This window comes from Apodemus sylvaticus, chromosome 5 (assembly GCF_947179515.1).
Source record: "Apodemus sylvaticus chromosome 5, mApoSyl1.1, whole genome shotgun sequence".
NCBI classification, from domain to species: domain Eukaryota; kingdom Metazoa; phylum Chordata; class Mammalia; order Rodentia; family Muridae; genus Apodemus; species Apodemus sylvaticus.
In genome coordinates this window covers 150,401,094-150,423,023 of record NC_067476.1, presented here as the reverse complement: position 1 = coordinate 150,423,023, position 21,930 = coordinate 150,401,094, and the positions used below count along the sequence as shown (strand labels likewise).

At 50.4% G+C, this 21,930-nt stretch overlaps 4 protein-coding genes across 6 annotated transcripts in view; 3 read left to right on the top strand and 1 right to left on the bottom strand.

The window, feature by feature from the left end:
• Pltp (phospholipid transfer protein) overlaps positions 1–10,972 on the top strand; it is a 19,625-nt gene extending 8,653 nt beyond the window's left edge. The window contains exons 9-16 of the mRNA XM_052184260.1: positions 2,776–2,952; positions 3,045–3,104; positions 5,465–5,629; positions 5,722–5,789; positions 9,809–9,851; positions 9,955–10,018; positions 10,160–10,236; positions 10,672–10,972. Coding sequence (XP_052040220.1) covers positions 2,776–2,952; positions 3,045–3,104; positions 5,465–5,629; positions 5,722–5,789; positions 9,809–9,851; positions 9,955–10,018; positions 10,160–10,236; positions 10,672–10,785 — 768 coding nt within the window. The 3' untranslated portion in view covers positions 10,786–10,972. The remainder of the gene's footprint in view (positions 1–2,775; positions 2,953–3,044; positions 3,105–5,464; positions 5,630–5,721; positions 5,790–9,808; positions 9,852–9,954; positions 10,019–10,159; positions 10,237–10,671) is intronic.
• On the bottom strand, positions 10,909–16,852 carry Ctsa (cathepsin A). 2 transcript variants are annotated; one of them, XM_052184258.1, is made up of 15 exons: positions 16,758–16,852; positions 16,403–16,581; positions 16,186–16,297; positions 15,875–15,925; positions 15,699–15,785; positions 15,327–15,482; positions 14,924–15,015; positions 14,158–14,242; positions 13,598–13,689; positions 13,415–13,490; positions 13,188–13,330; positions 12,555–12,630; positions 11,820–11,909; positions 11,575–11,679; positions 10,909–11,361 (listed from the first exon to the last, which is right to left on the bottom strand). In XM_052184258.1, exons 1-15 carry the CDS (start codon positions 16,809–16,811, stop codon positions 11,278–11,280), a joined length of 1,482 nt encoding a protein of 493 aa, XP_052040218.1. In that variant the 5' UTR covers positions 16,812–16,852; the 3' UTR covers positions 10,909–11,277. The 2 variants fall into 2 exon arrangements, with proteins under 2 accessions (XP_052040218.1, XP_052040217.1); XM_052184257.1 differs by having other exon boundaries at positions 16,737–16,826.
• Positions 16,853–16,922: 70 nt separating this feature from the next.
• The window catches only part of Neurl2 (neuralized E3 ubiquitin protein ligase 2), a 5,364-nt gene continuing 356 nt past the window's right edge, over positions 16,923–21,930 (top strand). Inside the window, exons 1-3 of one of the 2 annotated variants that reach the window (XM_052184264.1) lie at positions 16,923–17,901; positions 19,177–19,282; positions 20,503–20,823. In XM_052184264.1, coding sequence (XP_052040224.1) covers positions 17,160–17,901; positions 19,177–19,282; positions 20,503–20,530 — 876 coding nt within the window. In that variant the 5' untranslated portion in view covers positions 16,923–17,159 and the 3' untranslated portion in view covers positions 20,531–20,823. Of the gene's footprint in view, positions 17,902–19,176; positions 19,283–20,502; positions 20,824–21,930 lie in introns of those variants that run through there. The other variant, XM_052184263.1, reaches the window with a different exon arrangement.
• Positions 20,913–21,930, top strand: part of Spata25 (spermatogenesis associated 25) — a 2,523-nt gene continuing 1,505 nt past the window's right edge. The window contains exon 1 of the mRNA XM_052184265.1: positions 20,913–21,878. Coding sequence (XP_052040225.1) covers positions 21,824–21,878 — 55 coding nt within the window. The 5' untranslated portion in view covers positions 20,913–21,823. The remainder of the gene's footprint in view (positions 21,879–21,930) is intronic.

The following is a 21,930-nucleotide window of genomic DNA, read 5'->3' as shown; positions in this document are numbered from 1 at the left end:
CCATGAGGTGTCTCGGAGCCTTTTTGCTTTCAGTCTCCTCAGATATAACTTCGAGGCAGGAGTGATGGATCACCAGGAAGCCGGAAGCAGAGTGGCTCCTGGTGTTCCTGCCCCCAGCGAGGACTTGCTCACAGCTGGGGCTGTGGGGTTCTGTTTCACCTGGCCTGTTCCTACCTTCCCGTTCCCTCAATCGGTAACTCTAACTGCCTTTAGGGGAGGAATTTGGGTAGCTATCAATCTGACTTCTTGGAGCTGAGTAAGTTGTTGGGTGTGGCAGTTGGAGTACCCCTCCAGTGGGCCCTCTAAGGGACCGTGAGTGAGAGTTATCAGTAGCTGCATTTGTTTAGTGGCGGGTGTAGTGAGGGTCCTTCACTGATGCCTGGTTAGTGATGTGATAGGGAAGGGAAGATGAGAAAGGGACCTGGAGTGGGGTCCTTGGATGGCGGAAACAATTCCCGCCCAGTGGGAACAGCAGAGTTTATATAGCTCAGCATTACAAGCCTCGGCCAGAGAGCCGGGATAAAGCTGAAAGAAGGGCGCGTTAACCAAACTGGGCGTGGTGGCGTGCGTCTTTTATTCCAGCACTTGGGAGGCAGAGGCTGGTGGATCTCTGTGAGTTCGAGGCCAGCCTGGACTACAGAGTGAGTTCCAGGACAGCCAGGGCTGCACAGAGAGACTCAGAATCAAGAAACAAAAAATAAAACAAAACAAAAAAGTCTGAATCAAAACCCATTAGCGTCTTTAACAGGCTCAGGCAAGCGTCCACCCATGACTAGTTTAGTGAACTTTTTCTTCTCTGGCCTTCGAGGGATGAACCGACTCTTCCTTCCAGCATTTTTGACATCTGCAATGGCTGGCCTCGCCAGGTGAGATCCCTCCCAGCTGGGTCATCCCCCTTCCTGGCCAGGAAGTCATCAGGGGTTACCGGGTGTCTTTGAATTGGATGGAGACCTTTCTTTTTGCTCAACAAGTGCTTAGACGTAGGGGGGCCATCCTGAGCCTGTATTTTTCAGTTTGATTTTTTTTTAGACATAGTCTCACTATGTAGTGCTAGATGGCCTGGAGCTCCTATGTAGACCAGGCTGGCCTCAAACTCAGAGAGATATATGTGCAAAAAGTGCGCCCACCACTGACCGGCTAGCTTCAGGTTCTTATTTCATAAATTTGAAGAATGAAATGTTGGACCACAGCGGGGATTTTCATCAGTATTTTATTGTAGGGAGAGGAAAAGCAGCAGGGTGCCCATCGAGTAGGAATAGGTCCCAGGAAACAGGGCAACCCACTGTATTCATTTTAAGGATGTGAAGGCTTGCCCAAGGTTAGCAGTTGGTATATGACCACCGCTGTTCCTTCCCGTGGTTGGCAGCAGAATCGTTCTAAAGATCTGCAGCTTGCCGGGCAGTGGTGGCACACACCTTTAATACCAGCACTCTGGGAGGCAGAGGCAGGCGGATTTCTGAGTTTGAGGCCAGCCTGGTCTACAGAGTGAGTTCCAGGACAGCCAGGGCTACACAGAGAAACCCTGTCTCGAAAAAACCAAATCTTTGGGGCTGGAGAGATGGCTCAGCTCAGCGGTTAAGAGCACTGACTGCTCTTCCAGAGGTCCTGAGTTCAAATCCCAGCAACCACATGGTGGCTCACAACCATCCCTAATGAGATCTGACTGTTCTTCTGGAGTATCTGAAGTGTATTTACATATAATAAATAATAAAAATAAATAAATCTTTAAAAAATAAATTTGAAAAAAAGAAAAAACCAAATCCAACCCCCCCAAAAAAAACCAAAAAAAAAAAAAAAAAAAAGATTCTGCAGCTCAAACTGCAGTCTTGGTTTGTTTGCTTTTTCCCTCAAGACAGGGTTTCTCTGTGTAGCCCTGGCTGTCCTGAAACTCACTCTGTAGACCAGGCTGGCCTCAAACTCAGAAATCTGCCTGCCTCTGCCTCCCAAGTGCTGGGATTACAGGCGTGTGCCACCACGCCAGGCTACTCAAACTGCAGTCTTAAATTCTAATCCTGATCCCACCCCCAGCATGCTGCACATCTTTAGGTAAAGGGTTTCCCCTTCATCTGGGCTTGTCGCCTAATATGTAAGTACAAAGGACATCTTGAGAGAACATGCCTTCCAGGGCTGTGGTATGGACACTCTTTCTGTAAAAGAGACCGAGGGAAATACTTTCGATGGTACATGCTGGTGTATTCCAACACACAAAAGACTGAGGCATGAAGTTGAGTCCAGCCAGGGCTGCATCTCAAAATCACACAAACAGACGGGCAAGGAGTACCTGGAACTGGGTAGCCATGATGGATATGGAAATGCAGCTGTGATACAAACCCCTCCTTTACGGGGTTACATTTCCCAGTCCCCTCTGCCTTTCTTTTCTATTCTTTGTATCTTTCTGGATTTATTTATGTGTATCAACGTGTTGCCCACTCGATGTAAGTGTGCCAATGGGTTTGCAGTGCTGGGGAGGGCAGAATGTGGAGTCAGATCCCCTGGAACTGGCAGACTATGTGGGTACTGGGAATTGTGATCCAGTCTTCTGGGAGAGCAGTACCTGCTCTTAACATCCGGACCACCTCTCCAGCTCCACGCCTTGCTTCCTGTGCTCCCTGTCCTGCCCCTGCTTCCCTCCAAGCCTCTTGGCAACACTTTTTTGGGAGATGAGTTTGTGAGCCCTTCCAGAAGCAGCCGTGGAGCCCAGTTCCTGGTGGCTCCTGACTGTGCCTGACCTGGATCCAATCTGTCTTGATCCTGATCCTGAGCTCCCAATGGCAGGGAGCATTCTTCCCTCTGAAGGAGGACAACTGGAGTCTCCCCAACCTGGCAGTGGAGCCTCAGCTGGAGGATGACGAGAGAATGGTATACGTGGCCTTCTCTGAGTTCTTCTTTGACTCTGCCATGGAGAGCTACTTCCAGGCTGGCGCGCTGCAGCTGACACTTGTTGGGGACAAGGTATACCAGGGCTTGTCCGAGGCTGGGTAAGAAGGGCCCACGTTAGAGTGCCCAATTGCCCTGTCTCATTTCTTTCTAACTCCCCTGTTCAGGTGCCAAGTGATCTGGACATGCTTTTGAGGGCCACCTACTTTGGGAGCATTGTTCTCCTGGTGAGTATTGCCAGAGGCTGGGGTGTGGCTGGAGTTGGAGGTTACCTCACCTACACAGCAGTGAGGGGATACGTGGGAGGTCTCCAGTGGTGGCTGTGGAAAAGTCAGAGGCCTTTGTCCTGCGGCCAACCCTCCCTCGCCTTGCAGGATCTGTTTCCCACTCTGTGAAGCAGGGTTCGCATCTCTTGCCCCATCACCTTCACAGAGCAGCTGTGAGGTTGGGAGGGAACCGGAGCCTTCTGGATAATTAGGAAGCTCATTTGCTTACTTTTTTTTTTAATGCAGGAGGTGAGAGGGAACTAGAAATTTAAAACAGAGGGGTAGAGATATATACTTCGGTTGGTAGAATGCTTGCATAGCATGCCTAAAGCCCTGAGTTCCATCTCTAGTCTGAAAATATTGTTTTATTTATATATATATATGTATGTATATATATTCCATGGGGCTGGAAAGATGGCTCAGCAGTCTTGCTACTCTCAAAGATGATCCAACCCCCCACCCCCATTTGGTTTCTAGCACCTATGTGATGGCTAACAAAACTGTCTGTAACTTTAGTTCCAGAAGACCTAATGCCCTCTTCTGGCCTCTGATGCACTGCATGCATGTGATATACAGATCTACATTCGAACAAAACTACATATATATATATATATATTAATATGTATATACATATGTGTGTATATATATACATAATATGTATATACATATGTGTGTATATATATACATAATATGTATATACATATGTGTGTATATATATACATAATATGTATATACATATGTGTATATATATATATATATATATATATATATATATATATATACATGCATACACACACACACACACATATACTAATGTGCCATTAGTGAACATATTCTTAGTTCAATTTTGTAAATGACCAGGTCATGGTAGCCTTCCCTGCATATACAACTTTGTAAACCTGTCACAAGTTTGCAATGAAGTAACACATGTAATTAGAAGGGCACTTGCTACAGAGAACTGTCCTCTGAAACAGCCGGTGTTGTTACTGTGTTGTTACTGCTGTCAGCATCTTTGTCATGCAGCTGCTGAGTAGTTAGCACGGGCTCTGTTGTCACAGCTGCCTGCATTTATCTGTCAGCTTTGCAGCTGAATAACCTCACGACAGACCTTGCACAACCTTAGCCTGTCTGCTTCCATTTCCCAGAAGGAACGCTTTAGTTGGCCAAGTACTCGTCTTTAATGTGTGAGGACCTGAGCTTGGGTCCCTGCACCCATGTAAGGAGCTGGGAGCAGCAGCTCCAGTGAGGAGACGGGAATTCCCCGAGCTTACTGGCTACCCCGTGGAGCTGAATCAGTGGGCTCCAGGCTCAGGGGAGGCTCTGTCTCAAGAAATACTGTTGGTTATATAAAAGGGATAAAGGAAGCCACCTAAAGTTGACCTTTAGCAGGGATATAAGGTGCATGTGAACAGACACACACACACACACACACAGAGTAAGGATGATAGTACTTGGCATACTTGGTTGTTATTAAGACTTAAATGAAGGGGGTTGGAGAGATGGCTCAGCGGTTATGAGCACTGACTGCTCTTTTGAAGATCCCGAGTTCAAATCCCAGCAACCACGTGGTGGCTCACAACCATATGTAATGAGATCTGACACCCTCTTCTGGAGCATCTGAAGATACCTACAGTGTACTTACATATAAATCTTTAAAAAAAAAAAAAAAACTTAAATGAGCTAATATATAGGCTGTGGTCAGAATCATGCTTAAGGGAATGTGTGTTTTCGAGACCAGAATCTCACTAGCTCAGGCTAAGATACATACATAGAAATCTGAATGCTGCCTGATCCTCCTGTCTCTACTCTCAAAGACTGGGGTTACAGGTTTTGCTGCCACGCCCAGCTCAGCATCTCGTTTAGCAGTGAGTAAACCTATGCATTTCATAGTATTGCATGGCCTGAAGAGCAGCTCAGAGATGAGGAGGCCAGGGCTGGGATGTTTAAGCAAAAAGGCCATACCTAGGGAGTCCCAACTAGGGTTTGAGTCTGAATTGAATAGTGAGGAGGAAGTGGGTGTGGGTGTGTGAGTCAGAGTGGGATGCGCACTATAATTCAGCATTTGAAGGCTGAGTCTCTGGAGCACTGCCTCCAGGGTTTCAGGACCAGCTAGGCAACAAAGCAAGAGCCAATCTCAAGAGAAGGAAGGAAGGAAGGATACTACTTTAATTCATGGGGTCAGGGTATAGGTCAGACCGGGGTTGGGGTGGCACCCCATCATCTGAACTTGCAACCTCTTGCCTCGAAAAGGGCTGAGGCTTTGTCCCGTAACACCCATCCCCAGTGCTCACTGTGATCTGCCTTCCTAACTCTGCCTCCAGAGCCCGACAGTGATTAACTCCCCACTGAAGCTGAAGTTAGAGGCCATGAGCCCTCCACGTTGTACCATCAAGCCGTCAGGCACCACCATCTCTGTCACCGCCAGCGTCACCATCACCTTGGCCCCGCCCATGCTGCCTGAAGTGGAGCTGTCCAAAATGATCATGGTATGGACCCCAGGATGCAGGTACCTGGGGACCGGTAAAAAGTGGGCTGTGGACCTTTCCTGTTTATAATGTCCCCATGCGTTTTCCATCAGGAAGGCCGTCTCAGTGCTAAGTTGACGCTCCGGGGCAAGGCTCTGCGAGCGAAGCTGGACCTTCGGAGGTATGCAGTCGATAAGGCTCTTGGCTGGGTCCTTAAACTTCTCAGCTTTAAACTCTCCAGGATAGTTGATACCCTCTCAGCAGAGCCATGGGACTAAGGCTGAGCTACTCCTGTAAGGCTATCCAGAGTTATATAGTGAGACCATGTTTCAAAAGGAAGAAGGAAGGAAGAGAGAAAGAAAGAAAGAAAGAAAGAAAGAGAGAGAGAGAGAGAGAGAGAGAGAGAAAGAAAGAAAGAAAGAAAGAAAGAAAGAAAGAAAGAAAGAAAGAAAGAAAGAAAGAAAGAAAGAAAGAAAGAAAGAAAGGAGGGAGGGAGGGAGGGAGGAAGGGAGGGAGGGAGGGAGGGAAGGAAGAAAGAAAGATTTGAATTACAGGATGCAGAGATGGTTTCTTTGGTAAAGTACTTGCCTCACAAGCACAGGCCCTACCCCTAGAACCAATGGGAAAAACTAAACATGACTCATGCCTTTAATCCCAGTGATAATGACCAGAGATAGGTGGATTTTTGCAATCTTAGAGGAGAGCTAGCCTGGCCTACGTGGCGAATTTCCAGGCCAATGAAACACCAGTCTCAAACAAAAGGTGGGAGGTGCTATGGACAAATACCCCAGGAGGCTATCTTCTAACCTTTACCTGCATGCCAGGTACACACATACCTGCACTATACATCCACAATCTATCTTACTGTGGAGCCAAAGACAATCTGCTTGCCTCTCCAGTATGCTGGGATTACATGCACATACTACTATGTCCTGCTTATACAATGCTCAGGAACTGAACCTAGGGTAGTGTTGCCTAGCAACACGGTACTGACTGAACTACAACTCCCAGCTCCCAAAGCGGTTTTTTTTTTAAAAATTTATTATATGTAAGTACACTGTAGCTGTCTTCAGACACACCTGAAGAGGGCATCAGATCTCATTATGGGTGGTTGTGAGCCATCATGTGGTTGCTGGGATTTGAACTCAGGACCTTCGGAAAAGCAGTCAGTGCTCTTAACCGCTGAGCTGTCTCTCCAGCCCCAAAGCGGTTTTTTTAAATCTCTCTCTCTCTTTTTTTTGGTTGGGGGAGGTTTGAGACAGGGTTTCTCTGTATAGCCCTGGCTGTCCTGGAACTCACTCTTGTAGACCAGGCTGGCCTCGAACTCAGAAATTCGCCTGCCTCTGCCTCCCAGAGTGCTGGGATTACAGGCGTGCGCCACCACCGCCCAGCTCTAACCGTGGTTTCTTAAACCAACTCCCTTGCATTCTCTTGCCTTCTAGAAGCAAGCAAAGCAGGTATTCTTAGAGACAAGCAAATTGCTTCAGTAAAGGTAAATGACACGCCTGCAATCACATGGCACAGAGGATGGAGGTGTTAGTTTGAGTATCAACCTCAGTTCAGCTCAGCAAGAATCTGGATGCAAGTCATTGTATATCTTTCCAAGGCTCATTTTCCTCCTGTGCTAAATACAGGTGACAATACCTTGTACTTCCTACGGCAGCGGCTGCGTGTCTAATGGCATCGCCCCAGGTTAAATGCGACTGTCTACATTTGTATAATTATAAATTCAATAGCGGTTGGGCTGCAGAAGTCGCAGTTCATTAACTAGTGGCTATAGTGCGGCTTGGACTCTCCAGGCAGGGTCTAGTCCACACAGCCATGCACCTTCAGGCTATTTACTTGACCAGTTTCAGTTTCGTCATCAGTGACGATTTCTAATAGTCCCAGATTCTCAGGGCTGGGAATGAGGGCTGAGTCACTAGGTGGTTTACAATGGTGTGGCAGGGCCAGGTAATTTCTAGCCCCAGGAGGCTGAGGGAGGAAATTTGTGGTGAATTTGAAGCCAGCCAAGACTAACCTACGCAGGGAGACAGATTCAAGCCAACATTGTTAACTCCAAAAACAAACAAACAAGCAAACAAACTAGCCTGAGGACTGACTGGAGAGAGGGTTGATTTGAATGAATTTAAGGACGAGGGTAAGAGTTTGAGCCCTAAAACCCACTTTAAAAACTGAGGGTAGAGGCAATGATTTGTGATCCCAGCACTGGGGAAGAGACAGAAGATCTCTGGGGCTCACCCGAGACAGCTTAGCCAGTCTTTGGGCCAATAAGAGATTCTAGCTCAAAACATGGTGGATGGTGTGACCCATTCTCCACATGTCCAAATTTATATGTCCAAATTTACCCCTACACCTACGTAGTCTCTCTCTCTCCCTCCCTCCCTCCCTCTTTCACACACACACACACACACACACACACACACACACACACCAGCATATACTGGTGTGGGACTCAGGCTTTATACGTGCTCTGTGTCAAGATAGGGTTTCTTCATGTAACCCTGGTTGTCCTGGAGCTCACTCTGTAGACCAGGCTGCCCTTAAACTCAGAGGTCCACCTGCCTGTCTCCTGAGTGCTGGGATTAAAGGTGTGAGCCACCACTGCCTGGGTTTTTGTTTTTTTTTTTTTTGTTGTTGTTGTTGTTGTTTTTGGTTTTTTGTTTTTAAATGAGACAGGGTTTTAATATGTAGACCAGGCTAGCCTGGAACTCATAGAGATCTGCCTGTCTCTACCTCCTGAGTGTGGAGACTAAAGACAGGATGTTGGGATTAAAGACCTGTGCTCAGCTCTCAAGTTTGTATGTGTGGGTACGTATGTATGTGTGTGTGAGTGCAGGTGCCCTCTCCTGGAGTTCCAGGACAGTGTAAATTGTGTGTCATGGGTGCTGGTACCCCATGACTAAGAGCAGTATGAGCTCTTAGTCACTGAACCATCATTTTTCTCCTGTCCCCCATTTGGTGTGGTGTGTGTGTGTATGCATGGTGTGTGTTTGTGTGGTATGTGCATGAGGTATGTATATGCAGTGTGTGTGGTGTGGTGTGTGTCATGTATGCATGGAGCCTGGGGAGGTCAGAAGAGTGTTTCAGATGTCCTGAAGCTAGAGTTACTAGCTGTGCGAGCTGCCAGATGTGGGTGCTGGGAACTGAGCTCAGATCCTCTGGAGGAACAGCAAGCCCTCCTGACCTCTGAGCCATGTCTTCAGTATTGTGCCCCTCTTCAAATCCCTTCTGAGACAAAACCAAACAAAAACAACCAAAACCTCACTCTGTAGACCGGGCTGATCTCAAACTCAAAGCCACCTGCCTCTGCTTCCTGAAATGGGCCACCACAGCTGGCTAGCTTTTCTTTTAACTAACTGGTGTGTGTGCGTGCCTATGTGCATATGCATTTATGTGTGAGAGTACTCACATCTCACACAGTGCATGTGGTGGTCGAATGTCAGCCTGTCCATTCTCTCCTCTACCATGAGTGCCCTAGGGATCAACCTTGGGTAGTCAGGCCGTTACCTACCACACTGCCCAGCTTGCCAGGGCTTAATTTTTTTGAATACTGACAGGGAGTAAAGATGGCTGAATTTCGTTAGATAAAACCATGCTTGTTAGCCGGTCGGTGGTGGCGCACGCCTGTAATCCCAGCACTTGGGAGACAGAGGCAGGCGGATTTCTGAGTTTGAGGCCAGCCTGGTCTATAGAGTGAGTTCAGGACAGCCAAGGCTATACAGAGAAATTCTCTCAAAAAACCAAAAACCAACCAACCAACCAAACCCCATACTTGTTTACCAGCCCCAGAGCATGGCACATAGGCATTCCTGACTGGGGCTGCAGAGATGGCTCAGCGGGTAAGAGCACCGACTGCTCTTCCAGGGGTCCTGAAGACCCCTGGAACAAATCCCAGCAACCACATGGTGGCTCCCAACCATCCGTAATGAGATCTGATGCCCTCTTCCGGGGTGTTTGAAGACAACTACAGTGTACTTACGTATAATAAATAAATAAAATTAAAAAGAAAAAGAAAAGCAGCAGGCTTAAAGAAGGGGGGCTCCAGAGACAAGTCACTCAGGGATGCGCACCTGGGAAATGGCAGCTACCTGAACGGATGACTGAGTGGGACCGGGAAGGCTGGCACTAGGCCCATCTTTTAGGTAGGGCCCAAGGAAAGGGGGTTCCCAGGTTTCATAGTGTGTTTCTCTCCCACAGGTTTCAAATCTACTCGAATCAGTCTGCACTGGAGTCTCTGGCAGTGAGTTGGGGATGGCAATGGGTGGGTGGGTCCAGGCTGTGGGGCAAGCAGGCGGCTCAGGCAAACAAACCCACACGCGTGTGCTGTGTCCTTTCCCCCTCAGCTGATCCCACTGCAGGCCCCACTCAAGACGCTGCTACAAATTGGAGTGATGCCTTTGCTGAACGGTAGGGGCTGAGGGTGGGAGGAAGGAGTGGGGACAGGGACTGGCGTGGGGGTGGGGTGGGGGTGTGTGGATGGCGGGGTGGACACGACAACAGGGACGGACTGATGGACACTCAGACGGAGCTTGCTTTTTCTATCCACAGAGCGTACCTGGCGTGGGGTACAGATCCCCCTCCCTGAGGGTATCAACTTCGTGCGTGAGGTGGTGACCAACCACGCAGTAAGTACATTGTGGACAGGAAACCGTGGGCCAGGGCCTTCCCGCGCCCCCCCCACTGCAGTCTGCTTCCCCTAAATCCCATTACACTAGCTGCTCCTTCCTAGTTTTGTTTTGTTTTTTGGATTTGGTTTTTTCAGGACAGGGTTTCTCTGTATAGCCCTGGCTGTCTTGGAATTCACTCTGTAGACCAGGCTGGCCTCGAACTCAGAAATCTACCTACCTCTGCCTTCCAGAGTGCTGGGATTACAGGCGTGCGCCACCACCGCCCGGCTTGATTTGTTTTTTTTAAAGTAGTAAAGATTTACTTTAGAAACTGAGCCAAACTCCAGAGGACAGACACTGCAAAGCAGCCAGGTCCCCGAGGAGATTTGCTCAAGAGGCTTTTTGTGTTTGTTTGGAGCCCGTGAATGAGGCTTCCTGTCTTCATCTCCCTAGGGCTTTGTCACGGTTGGGGCTGACCTCCACTTTGCCAAAGGTCTTCGAGAAGTGATTCAGAAGAACCGTCCTGCCTATGACGTTGTCCCTTCACCCTCCGCTGCAGCTGCCTGAACCCCTCACCTGATGGGCACCTGGCGTTCAGGAACTGAATGAACTGCGTCTTCTCGGCACCCCCTACCCACCCCTTCCCATCTGCAGCCTTAGTGGTCCCGGTGTCACAGAGCAGAGCCCAGCTGGAAGTTATGCCCGATTTAATTCCATAATCAGTCAACCATCAATTACAATCCATCGACCCCTCTCCTTGGGCTTCTCTTGAGCTCTGTTGGGATCCTGGGATGGGGATGGGGCATTTTTTTTCTGCAATTGGGGAGGTCAGGCCCCACCCTACTGTGGCCTGAACAAAGTGCTCACTTGGTCCTTAGGCTGTCGGTGACGCCCTGAGGCCCAGGCTGGGATGGCACGGGGCTGTGGGAAGTCTGGGCAGTTTTAGAACAGGACTTGCCCCATGGGGGCATTTCGCATGAAGGAGGACTCCTCTCCGCTGAGGAAGGCTGTGAGGGGCGATCAGGCACTCAGGATTTCCATGGGTCCAGGCAGCTGTCATCAGTAAGGCTCCTTGTTCAGGAACCGCGAGAACATGGTAAAAGCAGCTAGGGGCTTGTCCGTGGGGACCATGTGTCCGGCACCCTGGGAAGCAAAGCTTTATGAGAGATTTCGATACCCAACACGCACGTTAACACCCCTCACTTCCGGCTACTTTCTTCTCCCCGCCCCCCTTACCCTGCAAGCTCACCCGGTGCATCATGGGTGACCCAGAATGATCAAAGGGTAGGGACGGGGAGTTCACACCACTCTCTCCCCTGTGGCCCCGGCTGTCCCTCTCTAGGCTCAGAGTCCTACCTTGAGGGTGAGGAAGGTGATGTGTGAACACTCCTTCACGAAGCCGGCTACCTGCTCTCCGCTCTCCCCGTAGTTCACTAGCCAGGGCCGGCGCTGCACCTCCATCTGTCCCATTGGGAAAGGCGATAGCCAGTGGCTCCCACCAGCCTGGCTCAAAGCTGCTGCTCTAGCCTTCAGGCCTGGAGGTTCCTCTCCAGGTTTGCCCTCTCCTGGCTTGCCAGCCCCGTAACCCAACAGCACTTTACCTTCTGGTTGAGGGAATCCACAAACCACTCATCCCCCATGAAGTTGCAGGCCATGTCCACGTCGCCATTGTAGAGCAGGATCTGGTACTTCTGGAGTAGGACAAGGGAAAACCGAAGTGTAGGCTAGGCCCAGGTCCCCAGCCCTTCCCTGGTTCAAGCCCGACTTTCCAGGAATTTGGAAGCCCAGCTGAGATCAGAAACCGGAAATTCTCATGCTGTATACTGCATGTCCAGTATGCACCAACTAGATGCTTTAATATATAGCGAGGAAGGTTACTATGCCCCAAACAAGACAGTTTTTTGTTTTTTTTTCAAGAAAGGGTTTCTCTGTGTAGCCCTGGCTGTCCTGGAACTCACTCTGTAGACCAGGCTGAAAACAACAAAGTCTTATGGAGCTCAGACTGGTTGAGAACTAAGGTCTCCCAGTCTCTCCATAGCTTACAGCTAGGACTCGTCATGGCCAGCTTAATAGTCACCTCATTTTCCAGACGGAGGGAAAACACAGCTGAGAATTCTTCCCAGAGCAAATATTGGCATACATGGAGATAGGGTTGTTATGTGTTCAAAGCCAGTTTGGGCTACAGAGCAAGACAGACTCAACAGCCAGGGCTATACAGGGAAACCCTGTCTGGAGAAACAAACGAAAACCAGCAACCAGGGCGTGGTGGGGCAAGCTGTCCCTCTAGAGCCTACAGCCACAATGGAGCTGGGTCATCCTGTGCCGCTCACACATACCTGTGAGCTGAGTAGCTTCAGGTACTGGGAGTTCATGCTTTTGTAGAGACGGCCGTACTGTAAATTCACCAAGAAGCTGCCGGGAGCATGCGCATAGGAAAAAGCAAAACAGGGAACTGAGGGGGACAGTCAACAGGTGGGACCGTTCCAACTCCCAACTCTGGGTATATCAGCTCTCTAGGACTTGCTTATCTGAATGGAAGCTGGAGATATGTGGGTATATTTTTGAGGTTTTTTTTTTTTTTGGCTGTTTCAGTGACCAGGATACAACTTGGTGCTTAGTGTGTGGGGACCCGTAGGTGTGAATGTAATGGCAGGCAGGGTAATGACCGACCGGTCCATCAGGAAACACTAAGTGATGAGCTAGGTTTACCCTTTCACTTGAAGGGGCCACAGGATGGACTGGGCAGCTCCAGGTGGCAATGGAGCCGGAGTGGGGACAGTGCCGACTCATTAAATGTCAGACATAACTGGCTGTCAGCCAAGCTTGGAGGTCAAGGCTGTTAAAACATCCTGAACAGCTAACTCTCACCCCAATGTCCACAGCACCCCCCTCTGAGAAGCCCTAGTTACAGGACCCCTGCGAGCCCAGCTGGTGGCCACCTCCTGCCCTGTGAGTCACCAGAAGCTCACTTGCACATGTCCCAGCGGGGCAGCGACTCAGGGATGTGGAGAGCCTTCCGGACATATGGATTGTTGAGGTAGGTGGAGGGGGCCGTGGTGTTGGTGCAGGGAGGATCCAGGCGTACCTTGCCCCCAGAGCGCAGCATCAGTGCCTGGAGGCATGGACATAGGAAGAGAGGGTCTTTAAAGCTCTAGCCCACCTGATCCCCCCAGGGAGAGCCCACACCCTTGCATACCTCAGGAAATCTGCGCTTGAGTGGCAGGCGAGTGAAGATGTTGCCAAAATCCTGGACCACAAATGTGTCCTCATATCTGTCAGCAACAAAAAGACAGACAAAGAGACAAAAACATGGTAGGTAGGATGGGTGCTGGGCCCCTAGAGGTAGGTATCTGCCCAAGGCACACCCAGCAGTGCCTACCTGTCATGGCCGGGCACCCCACCAGCACACGGGGCGTAGAGATTGTAGATGTTGAGGCCAGATTTGCTCACAATTCGAGACACTTCCATGAGCTGTGAAGATAAACCGCCCTGTTTGTTGGATCCATATCCCTCCGGACCTTCCCCGCTCACCCTCAGGAGTAAGTGCTCTACCTCATCTCTCGACACCACCCTTCACCCACTTTTCTCACAGGTAGAACACTCACTGGAAGGAATCTTCCAGATCTGGGCCCAGCCCTAACTGACTATTCCCTGCAGTGTGGCGGAAGGCAAATGGCTCAAGCACCCTTGACTTCTGTTTCCTCACGGGACTTCCCAGGAGGCCGCAGTATCCGAAGGTTCGGGACAGAAGGCCGACAGGGTGAGATGAAGCCATAGCCCAGTCGGTAGAATGCTTGTCTTGCATGCATGAGGCCCCGTGTTCAGACCCCAGTACCGCCACAAAAGAGAAACCACGGAGCCGGAGAGCTAGGCTCCCAAGGAGACGCTTGTGTGAACCCTTTCTCAGGACTGGGGTAGAAGGGCAGAAGCTCAACTCACATTGTTCACACACTCCGGGTCTTTGTTGTCAAAGAAGTTACACTTGTTCTGAGAACAGCAGTGGGTCTGGAGCGACGTCCAGAGCCTGTGGGTCAGAAAGTGCCGAGGCTAGCCCGAGATGCTAGGAGGTGCAATGGCCTCCCTCCCGCCTCCCATCAGACCCTGACTCGGGGGCTGAAGGAGGTAGAGAGGAAAGATGTGTAGGCTTTCCAAGGATTTGCCCCCTAATCTGTATACATAGCCCCTCCTAGTGCCTTTTTAAAAAGAAGGAAAAAAATGATTTTGAGAGGTTTTTCTATGTAGCCTGGGGCTCAAATCCTAAACTATGTAGCACGGGCTAGCCTAAAAGTCAGGATTCTTCTGCCTGTTTCCCAAGTGCTGGGATACATGAGTGTATTACCCTCTCTAGCTTCCTTAGTTTCTTTAAACCCAAGACTTTTTGTTGTTGTTGTTGTTGTTTTTCGAGACGGGGTTTCTCTGTGTAGCCCTGGCTGTCACAGAACTGACTCTGTAGACCAGGCTGGCCTCGAACTCAGAAATCCACTTGCCTCTGCCTCCCAAGTGCTGGGATTAAAGGCGGGAGTCACTACCACCCTGCTTAAACCCAAGACTTTTTTTCTTGGCCTTTAAGAATCAAACCTTTTGGCCAACTCCAGTTGCTACCTGCTCATAAACCAGAGCAGGAATCTCATGTGCTAAAGGCTGGGCCTGAGATCCGAATGACCTGCCCCGCCTTTGATATTGCCCAACTGTCCCTCTCCATTACCTGTTTCCCAGAAGACCATGGTAGTAGGCAAAGTAGACCAGGGAGTTGTCATTCTGCTCATAGGAGGCAAGTCCGTTGCCCACAGCCAGCCCCTGTGAAACACCCAGGGAGCTCAGCCCATCCGAAGGGCAAGAGCGAAGGGGGACCCTCCCATGACCTACAACCCAAGCTGCAATCTAGAGGCTGAAATCCAGAGTAACCGTTTGTGGGGGTGGGTGGGTGGGGAAGGCCATTCAATCTAAAGATCAGAAGTGGCAGCCTGACAGACTGGTGAGCTTCCTGTCGTGGGAGGCATGCCAGCCTTTGGAGTAGCTAATGGCCAGCTAGTGGGCTAGGCTGACCTCACTAATCCTAGGTCACAGCACCAAGGGTGCCTCCCTTCCCTCCTGTAGCTGCCCCACACCTGAAGGTTCATGCTGGGATCCTGCATGACCAGTACAGCCAAGGTGGGGATGTAGATGCCGGCATAGCTCTCTCCTGTCAGGAATAGTTTGTTGTCCTTGTATTCCGGAAAGAGGCGGAAGAAGTCTTTAAGGGCTTCAAAATTGTTCTGAGCCACCTGAGGATGAAGAGACGGTGCAGTGAGGAGACCCGACGTTTAAGCTAGAAAACCCTTCAGAGATAATGAGTCTGGCTCATTTTATTTTGTCTAAGAGGAAGTTGATTGGGTTTACCACAGAGTACAAGACGGCCAAAAGTGAACTCTGAGGCCACGCCCTCCTCTTAATCAAGCCATCTTTGGGAAATGGGGCAGGTGGTCAGGCAACAGGCTCACCTCTGTGTCATTGGTCACATACATCTTGTCATCTGAGTAGGAGAAACCCACGCCAGCTGGGGACTCAATATACAGCATGTTGGCAATCTAGGGGGAAGAGGAAATGAGCAGAAGAGGGGTTCCCCAACCCCTCAAGTACCCAGACATCCCCACGAAACCCACAGCTCCAGGTGTACCAGGTTCCAAGAATAGGGGTTGTACTCCAGGGTGACACCATCTGGCTGGATCTGGGGAGAAAAGACACAGCCCAGTGAGTTCCAGTGAGCAGCTGGGTGGAGACAAACGGCCACAGTGCTTTTACGCATTGTCACACTCTATGAGAGGTACAGAAAGTTAGGCTAGGGTTCAGATAAGACAAAACAGTCGTGTTAAGAAGGAAAGCTACAGGTTCCTTCTCCCCTCCCTCTTTCAGCCTTTTCCTCAAGGAGCTGCCACTTCCCAGTCTTTTGCCCTCTCTCATGGGGGAGGGGGACAGTGGTCAACTCACCAGAAAGGGACCGTGCTCTGTAAGCAACCCATCTAGGGAGCTGCAGCCAGGACCCCCGTTGAGCCAAAGCACCACGGGGCTGTTCTTGGGGTCGTTCTGAGACTCCACAAACCTGGGAAAGACAGGGCAGGATTGGTAGGCGTCCCCGTCCTGCCAGGGGTCGTTAGAATTCGCCCGCCCAGGTAACATGCCCTCCTAAGGACTTCGGGCCAATCACCAGTAGTGGAAATGCTTGGAATCCGAGGCTCTCAGGTAGCCGGAGTACTGCCGGAAAGACGACTGTTTGGCCAGGCCGGGGAGGCTATCAATTTCATCCTGGGCCGGAGCTGCTTCGTCCCGGGACGCCCAGGACAGGAGCAGCAGCAAGAGCAGTGGAGACAGCGCGGCTCGGGGCATCTGCAGGAGGAAGCATCGGTTGAGGATGTTTACCAGTTCCCCGGATCCTTTGCGCTTCGGTGCAGCAGTTCCTGGGGAGAAGATGGCGCGCATCTCCGAGGGAAGCCCCCGCCCGGATCCAACTCCGGGCCACCAGAGCCGCGTTCGCTACCCACCAGTCCGGGCATCTCCTGTACCTCTGCTTCCTTGGGTCCTTGCTCTCCAGGAGGCGCCTTTGGACTGGAAGTCATGTGTAGTGCTGGTCACGTGAGCTTCTGCATCACGTGACAGTTTGCTCATTGTTCACTTTTTTTATCTGTGAGCCTGAGGGTCAGGGCTGGTCAAAGTGTTTGGCTCTGAAGGTTATTAGTCTGGGTGCCAGAGATAAGATGATCTTGGTGTTGACAGCAATGTTCCCCAGGCTCCTGGAGACCCCTTACTGGTGACTTGCCGAGAAAAACGGCGCTAGGACCCCTCGGGCAGAGCCGGGGGGAAGTTAGACTAGAGGGAAATGCCTTACAAGGTCCCCCGCGGTCACAATCTGAGCCCGCTGCCCAAAATAGCCCTTGGCATGAGCTGGCTGGCTTCATGGCGTGGAGATGGCTGCTCCCTCCGAACACGTAAGACTGGGTGGCCCACGGAGCCCTGCGCGCCCGGAGCCCCCTCCCACCCGTTTCCACCAAGTGCATGGAGCCAATATCCGCATGGACCCGTCGGGGACGCGAGCCACACGCGTGGAGAGTTTCGCCCACGGTGTGTGCTTCAGTCGCGAGCCCCTGGCCCCCGGCCAGGTATTTCTAGTGGAGATAGAGGAAAAAGAGCTGGGCTGGTGCGGGCACCTACGTCTTGGCCTGACCGCTCTGGACCCAGCCAATCTGACCGTTGTACCCGAGTTTTCACTGCCTGACTTGGTGAGCCTTGGCCACAGCTGGGTCTTCGCTATCACACGCCACCACAACCGTGTGCCCCGGGAAAGCCAACCAGAAGCAGAGGCAGCGGTTCCCGGCGGTCCCCAAGCTCTATTGGTTGAACCCTATCTGTGCATCGAGCAGTTCCGAATTCCCCGGGACCGTCTGGTGGGTCGCAGCCGGCCAGGGCTTTATAGCCACCTCCTAGATCAGCTCTATGAACAAAACGTGCTGCCTCCCACAGCGCGCCGGAGCCGCCTGGGTGTTCTCTTCTGCCCCCGTGAGGATGGGACCGCCGACATGCACATCATCATCAACGGCGAGGATATGGGCCCCAGCGCCCGGGGACTGCCAGCTGCTCGGCCCCTCTACGCTGTGGTAGATGTGTTTGCTTCAACCAAGAGTGTACGCCTGGTCCAGCTGGAGTATGGCTGTAGGTATCCCACCCCTGGGGTGACCTGGTTCAGTGTAGGGATGGGAACCTGCTACGACCACCCCACCCCCCAGCCAGCTAATAAGGCCTTGTACTAGTTTTGAAGATGCAAAGTCTGGCTTCACCTTGGGTACCAGTTTGTGATTTTGCACACATCACACTTTGGCTGTGGGTCCCCTCGGTGTATCAATCAGTTGATTGACTGAGACACCCTGCGGGTTCCTTTTGGTTTGGGCCTTGTTTCAATAATAGGATAGAGAGTTTGTGGGGTTTTTTAAAATATTTATTGTATATATATGAATACACTGTTGTCTTCAGACACACCAGAAGAGGGCATGAGATCCCATTACAGATGGTTGTGAGCCACCATGTGGTTGCTGGGAATTGAACTCAGGACCTCTGGAAGAGCAGTCAGTGTTCATTCATAACCGCTGAGCCCTCTCTCCAGCCCGAGTCTGTGGTTTTTTACATTTTGTCCTGGCGATCAAGTCAGGGTCTCATGCATGTGAGGCAAGCAGTCTTGCTTCGCTGCATGCCCCAGCCCTTAAGACAGGGATTCTAAAACCAATTTTAGACCCGAGGCTTCTTGAGACTTTTGTACATTTATTTATTTTTGGTTTTCTGAGACTGATTCGCTCTGAAGACAAGGCTGCTCTGGAATTCAGTAAGTAGCCCAGGCAGGCTTCGTACTTCTTTTGACAATCCTTTCTGCCTCAGCCTGAGGAGGGTTGGGATTAGACACGAGCGACTACATTCAGCTATGAGTCGTGTGTTTTTATTAGAAAAATGTTCTGAGACTTGGACCTATGGGTTTAGAGCCGTCACAAACTCCAGACTGAGAATTTTTTTTTTTTTTTGAGACAGGGTTTCTCTGAGTAGCCTTGAATCTCCTTAGACTCAGGTGGACAGCTTTTAAAATCAGAGGTCTGGCTCGTTCATCACAGCTCAGCAAACCTTTCACCCACACCTCTGGCCTTGTGTCATGAGTTCATTGAGTTGGATCCTGCTATGTTGCTGTGCTGTGGTTGCCTGGGCAAAGCAGACCTGAAACTGCTGACTGAATAGTTAGGGGTAGTTAGGCTGCGTTAAGATGGCAGCGGCTCTGAGCAAAGTCCTCAGAAAGGAGTGTTATGTCAGCTATACAAGCAAGCCCTCCCGGGCAGGCTCAGCCTGAGCAGAGACATAAGATCCTGGCTCTAGTGTTACACCCCCCTCCCACCTCCCACACCCCACCCCCCCACTCCCAGCTTGCCTTTGACAGTCCTCTCTCCACAGTGCCGTCTCTGCAGACGCTGTGTCGTCTAGTGATCCAGAGAAGTGTGGTACACAGGCTGGCCATTGACGGGCTCCACCTGCCCAAAGGACTGAAGGACTTCTGCAAGTATGAATGAACGTCTGTCTGTGGCCACCAGAGCAGAGCCGTGGTGGTGCGCCCTGCCTCCCAAGGGAGCAGTGGTTAGTCAGAAGTTGGCCCCACAGCTCACAATAGGGGCCAGAAATAGAGCTAATGATCTGAGCATTGGAGGGTCTCCTTGCTTCTGCAGCCTTGTGAGAGGCGCTTGTAGAGATACCAGGTCAGAGAAAGTATTTAGAACCCCATCTAGACTAGGGATCCCTGACGTGCGCACTCCTTTAAATTATTTGGGACACTTGATAAGTGCCAATGCCCCTTCCCCCTGTTCTTTTCCCCTCCCCTTCCCTCAATAGTCTCCTTTGGTTTGTGGTTTGTCAGGGACTTGAACTCAGTCATCATGGGCTTTTTGTTTTTGTTTTTCGAGACAGGGTTTCTCTGTGTAGCCCTGGCTGTCCTGGAACTCACTCTGTAGACCAGGCTGGCCTCAAACTCAGAAATCCACCTGCCTCTGCCTCTCAAGTGCTGGGATTAAAGGGGTGCACCACCACCGCCCAGCTTCATCATGGGTTTTTATTTTGTATTGTTCTAGACAAGGTCTTGCCTTCCATGTTCTGAGATTATAGGCATGATCCTGCACAACAGACTTGATGCTGTTTTGTTTTCTTTTTCTTTCTTTCTTTCTTTCTTTCTTTCTTTCTTTCTTTCTTTTTCTTTCTTTCTTTCTTTCTTTCTTTTTTCTTTCTTTCTATTTTTTTTGTAAAAGCCTCTTGTAAAAGATTCTAATGCATGGTCAGGTAAAGAAGCATTTCTTAGATCAGGGGTTTCACCTTGGAAAAAGATGGTAATTATTTACTGTTTGGCTTTTGGTTTGAGACACGGGCTGATCTTGAACTGTGGCAATTCTACCTCAACAGGAGATTACAGACGTGGTCCTACTGTTTCTGGCTTCCATCTTTTGCAGTACTAGGGACTGAGTTTAGAGCTCTGTTTGCTAGATGAACATTGTACCACCAAACCACAGACTCTGGCCTACACCTACCCCTACCCCTTAAAGACAGCGTCTCAATATGTAGCCCTGGCTGGCATGTAACTCATAAAGATCTGCCTGTCTCTACCTCATGAATGCTGGGATTGAGGTGTGTCCCGCCTTGCCCAGCTGCCAGCTCTCTTGTTATGTATCCTTTAGGACAAAGTTGAAGTTGCTCACGCTGGCCTTAACCTGGGGCCCTTCTGCCTCAGCTTCCCAGGTGGCTGGACTCCAGGCCTGGTCCCTAAGCCTAACCATAATGTCTTCAAGAAGTTAAAAACATTGACACGTGGGTCTGCCCCTGGGATCGAAGATGGAGTAAGGCCCGTCCTAGAGCCTGTGCTGGCCACCCGTGACCTGGACCAAACATGCCATTTTTCAGAGGCCAAGAGATAAGAATATATTTGTCTAAGAACAAATAGCAAATGAATATTTATTTATTTGGAGATAGGGAATTTGCTTTGTAGACCAGGCTGGCCTCAAACTTGAGATCTGCCTGTCTCTGCCTACAGAACGCAGCCATTAAAGGTGTGAGAGCCACCATGCATGCCTGGCTCCAGCAAATGATTTAAAAAACAACTATCAAACAAACAAACAAAACCTCCCCCAGGGTCACTTACACCCGGTCTGTCCTCAGATTTGCTATAAAATGAAGGATGACCTTGTATTTCTGATCTTCCCGCCTCTACTAACCGAGTGCTGGGGTACAGGCCTGTGTCCCATGCTTGGCTTCTATGGTAGCAAGTGATTTACTACCTTGACTCACAGCACAAGACACAAAAGCACTGAACTCATTTCTCTGTATCGGTGGTCACTAGCCTCCATGGGCATCTCTTCTCACCATCCAAACTCCTGAGGAGGCAGGGGGCACCGTCACTCCCATTTCGCAGATGAGGATACTGAGGATCAAAACTGTCTAGGTGGAGTCAGGCGTGGCAGCACACACCTATATTCCTAACACTTAGAAAGCAGAGGCGGGAAGATCAAGGGTGTGAGGCCAGGCACACAGAAGCAACACAGGAACATGGCGGTTCCTGATTTGTAATCCCAGCAAGCAGGAGACAGGCCTGGACCAGGAAGTAAACCATTGGGCTTTCCTGGCTAGCCTGGGCTAAGGAGTTTGATCCTGTCTCAACAAACAAAACCAACCAATCAAATCCTAGCACAACAAAGAGCAAAACAACACCAACACACAGCGAGGATGTAGTTCTGAGGCAATGTTTGCTTCTCAGATTGGCAAAGTCCTGGGTTCTAGCCCCAGCACCAGAAGAAAGCAAGGAAAAAAAAAAAAAAACCCACCCGTCTAGGTGGATCCTGACCAAGACAATGACAAAGTCCTGGAACTTGCTGACCCAGTCCAGCGCCCATTTAATCCCTCCCATTGTGACACATGTATGTTCCATAATGAACAGGCTAGTATTGTGAGGTAGGGTCCAGGGGTAGAGGCGACTATGAGGTGACATTGTAGAAAACTGGGGACGAGGGCAGGAGGACTAGGGAGGACTAGGGCTATTCCCTTACAAACGGACTCTGGGGCAGCCATGTCCTACTTCATGTCCCCACAAGCTCATCTGGGTCTTCTGCCTTCTGGCCAAGGTGAGAGGGGTTCCTGGAATGGGGGGTGGGGGAACAACAGAGCTTCCCCCAA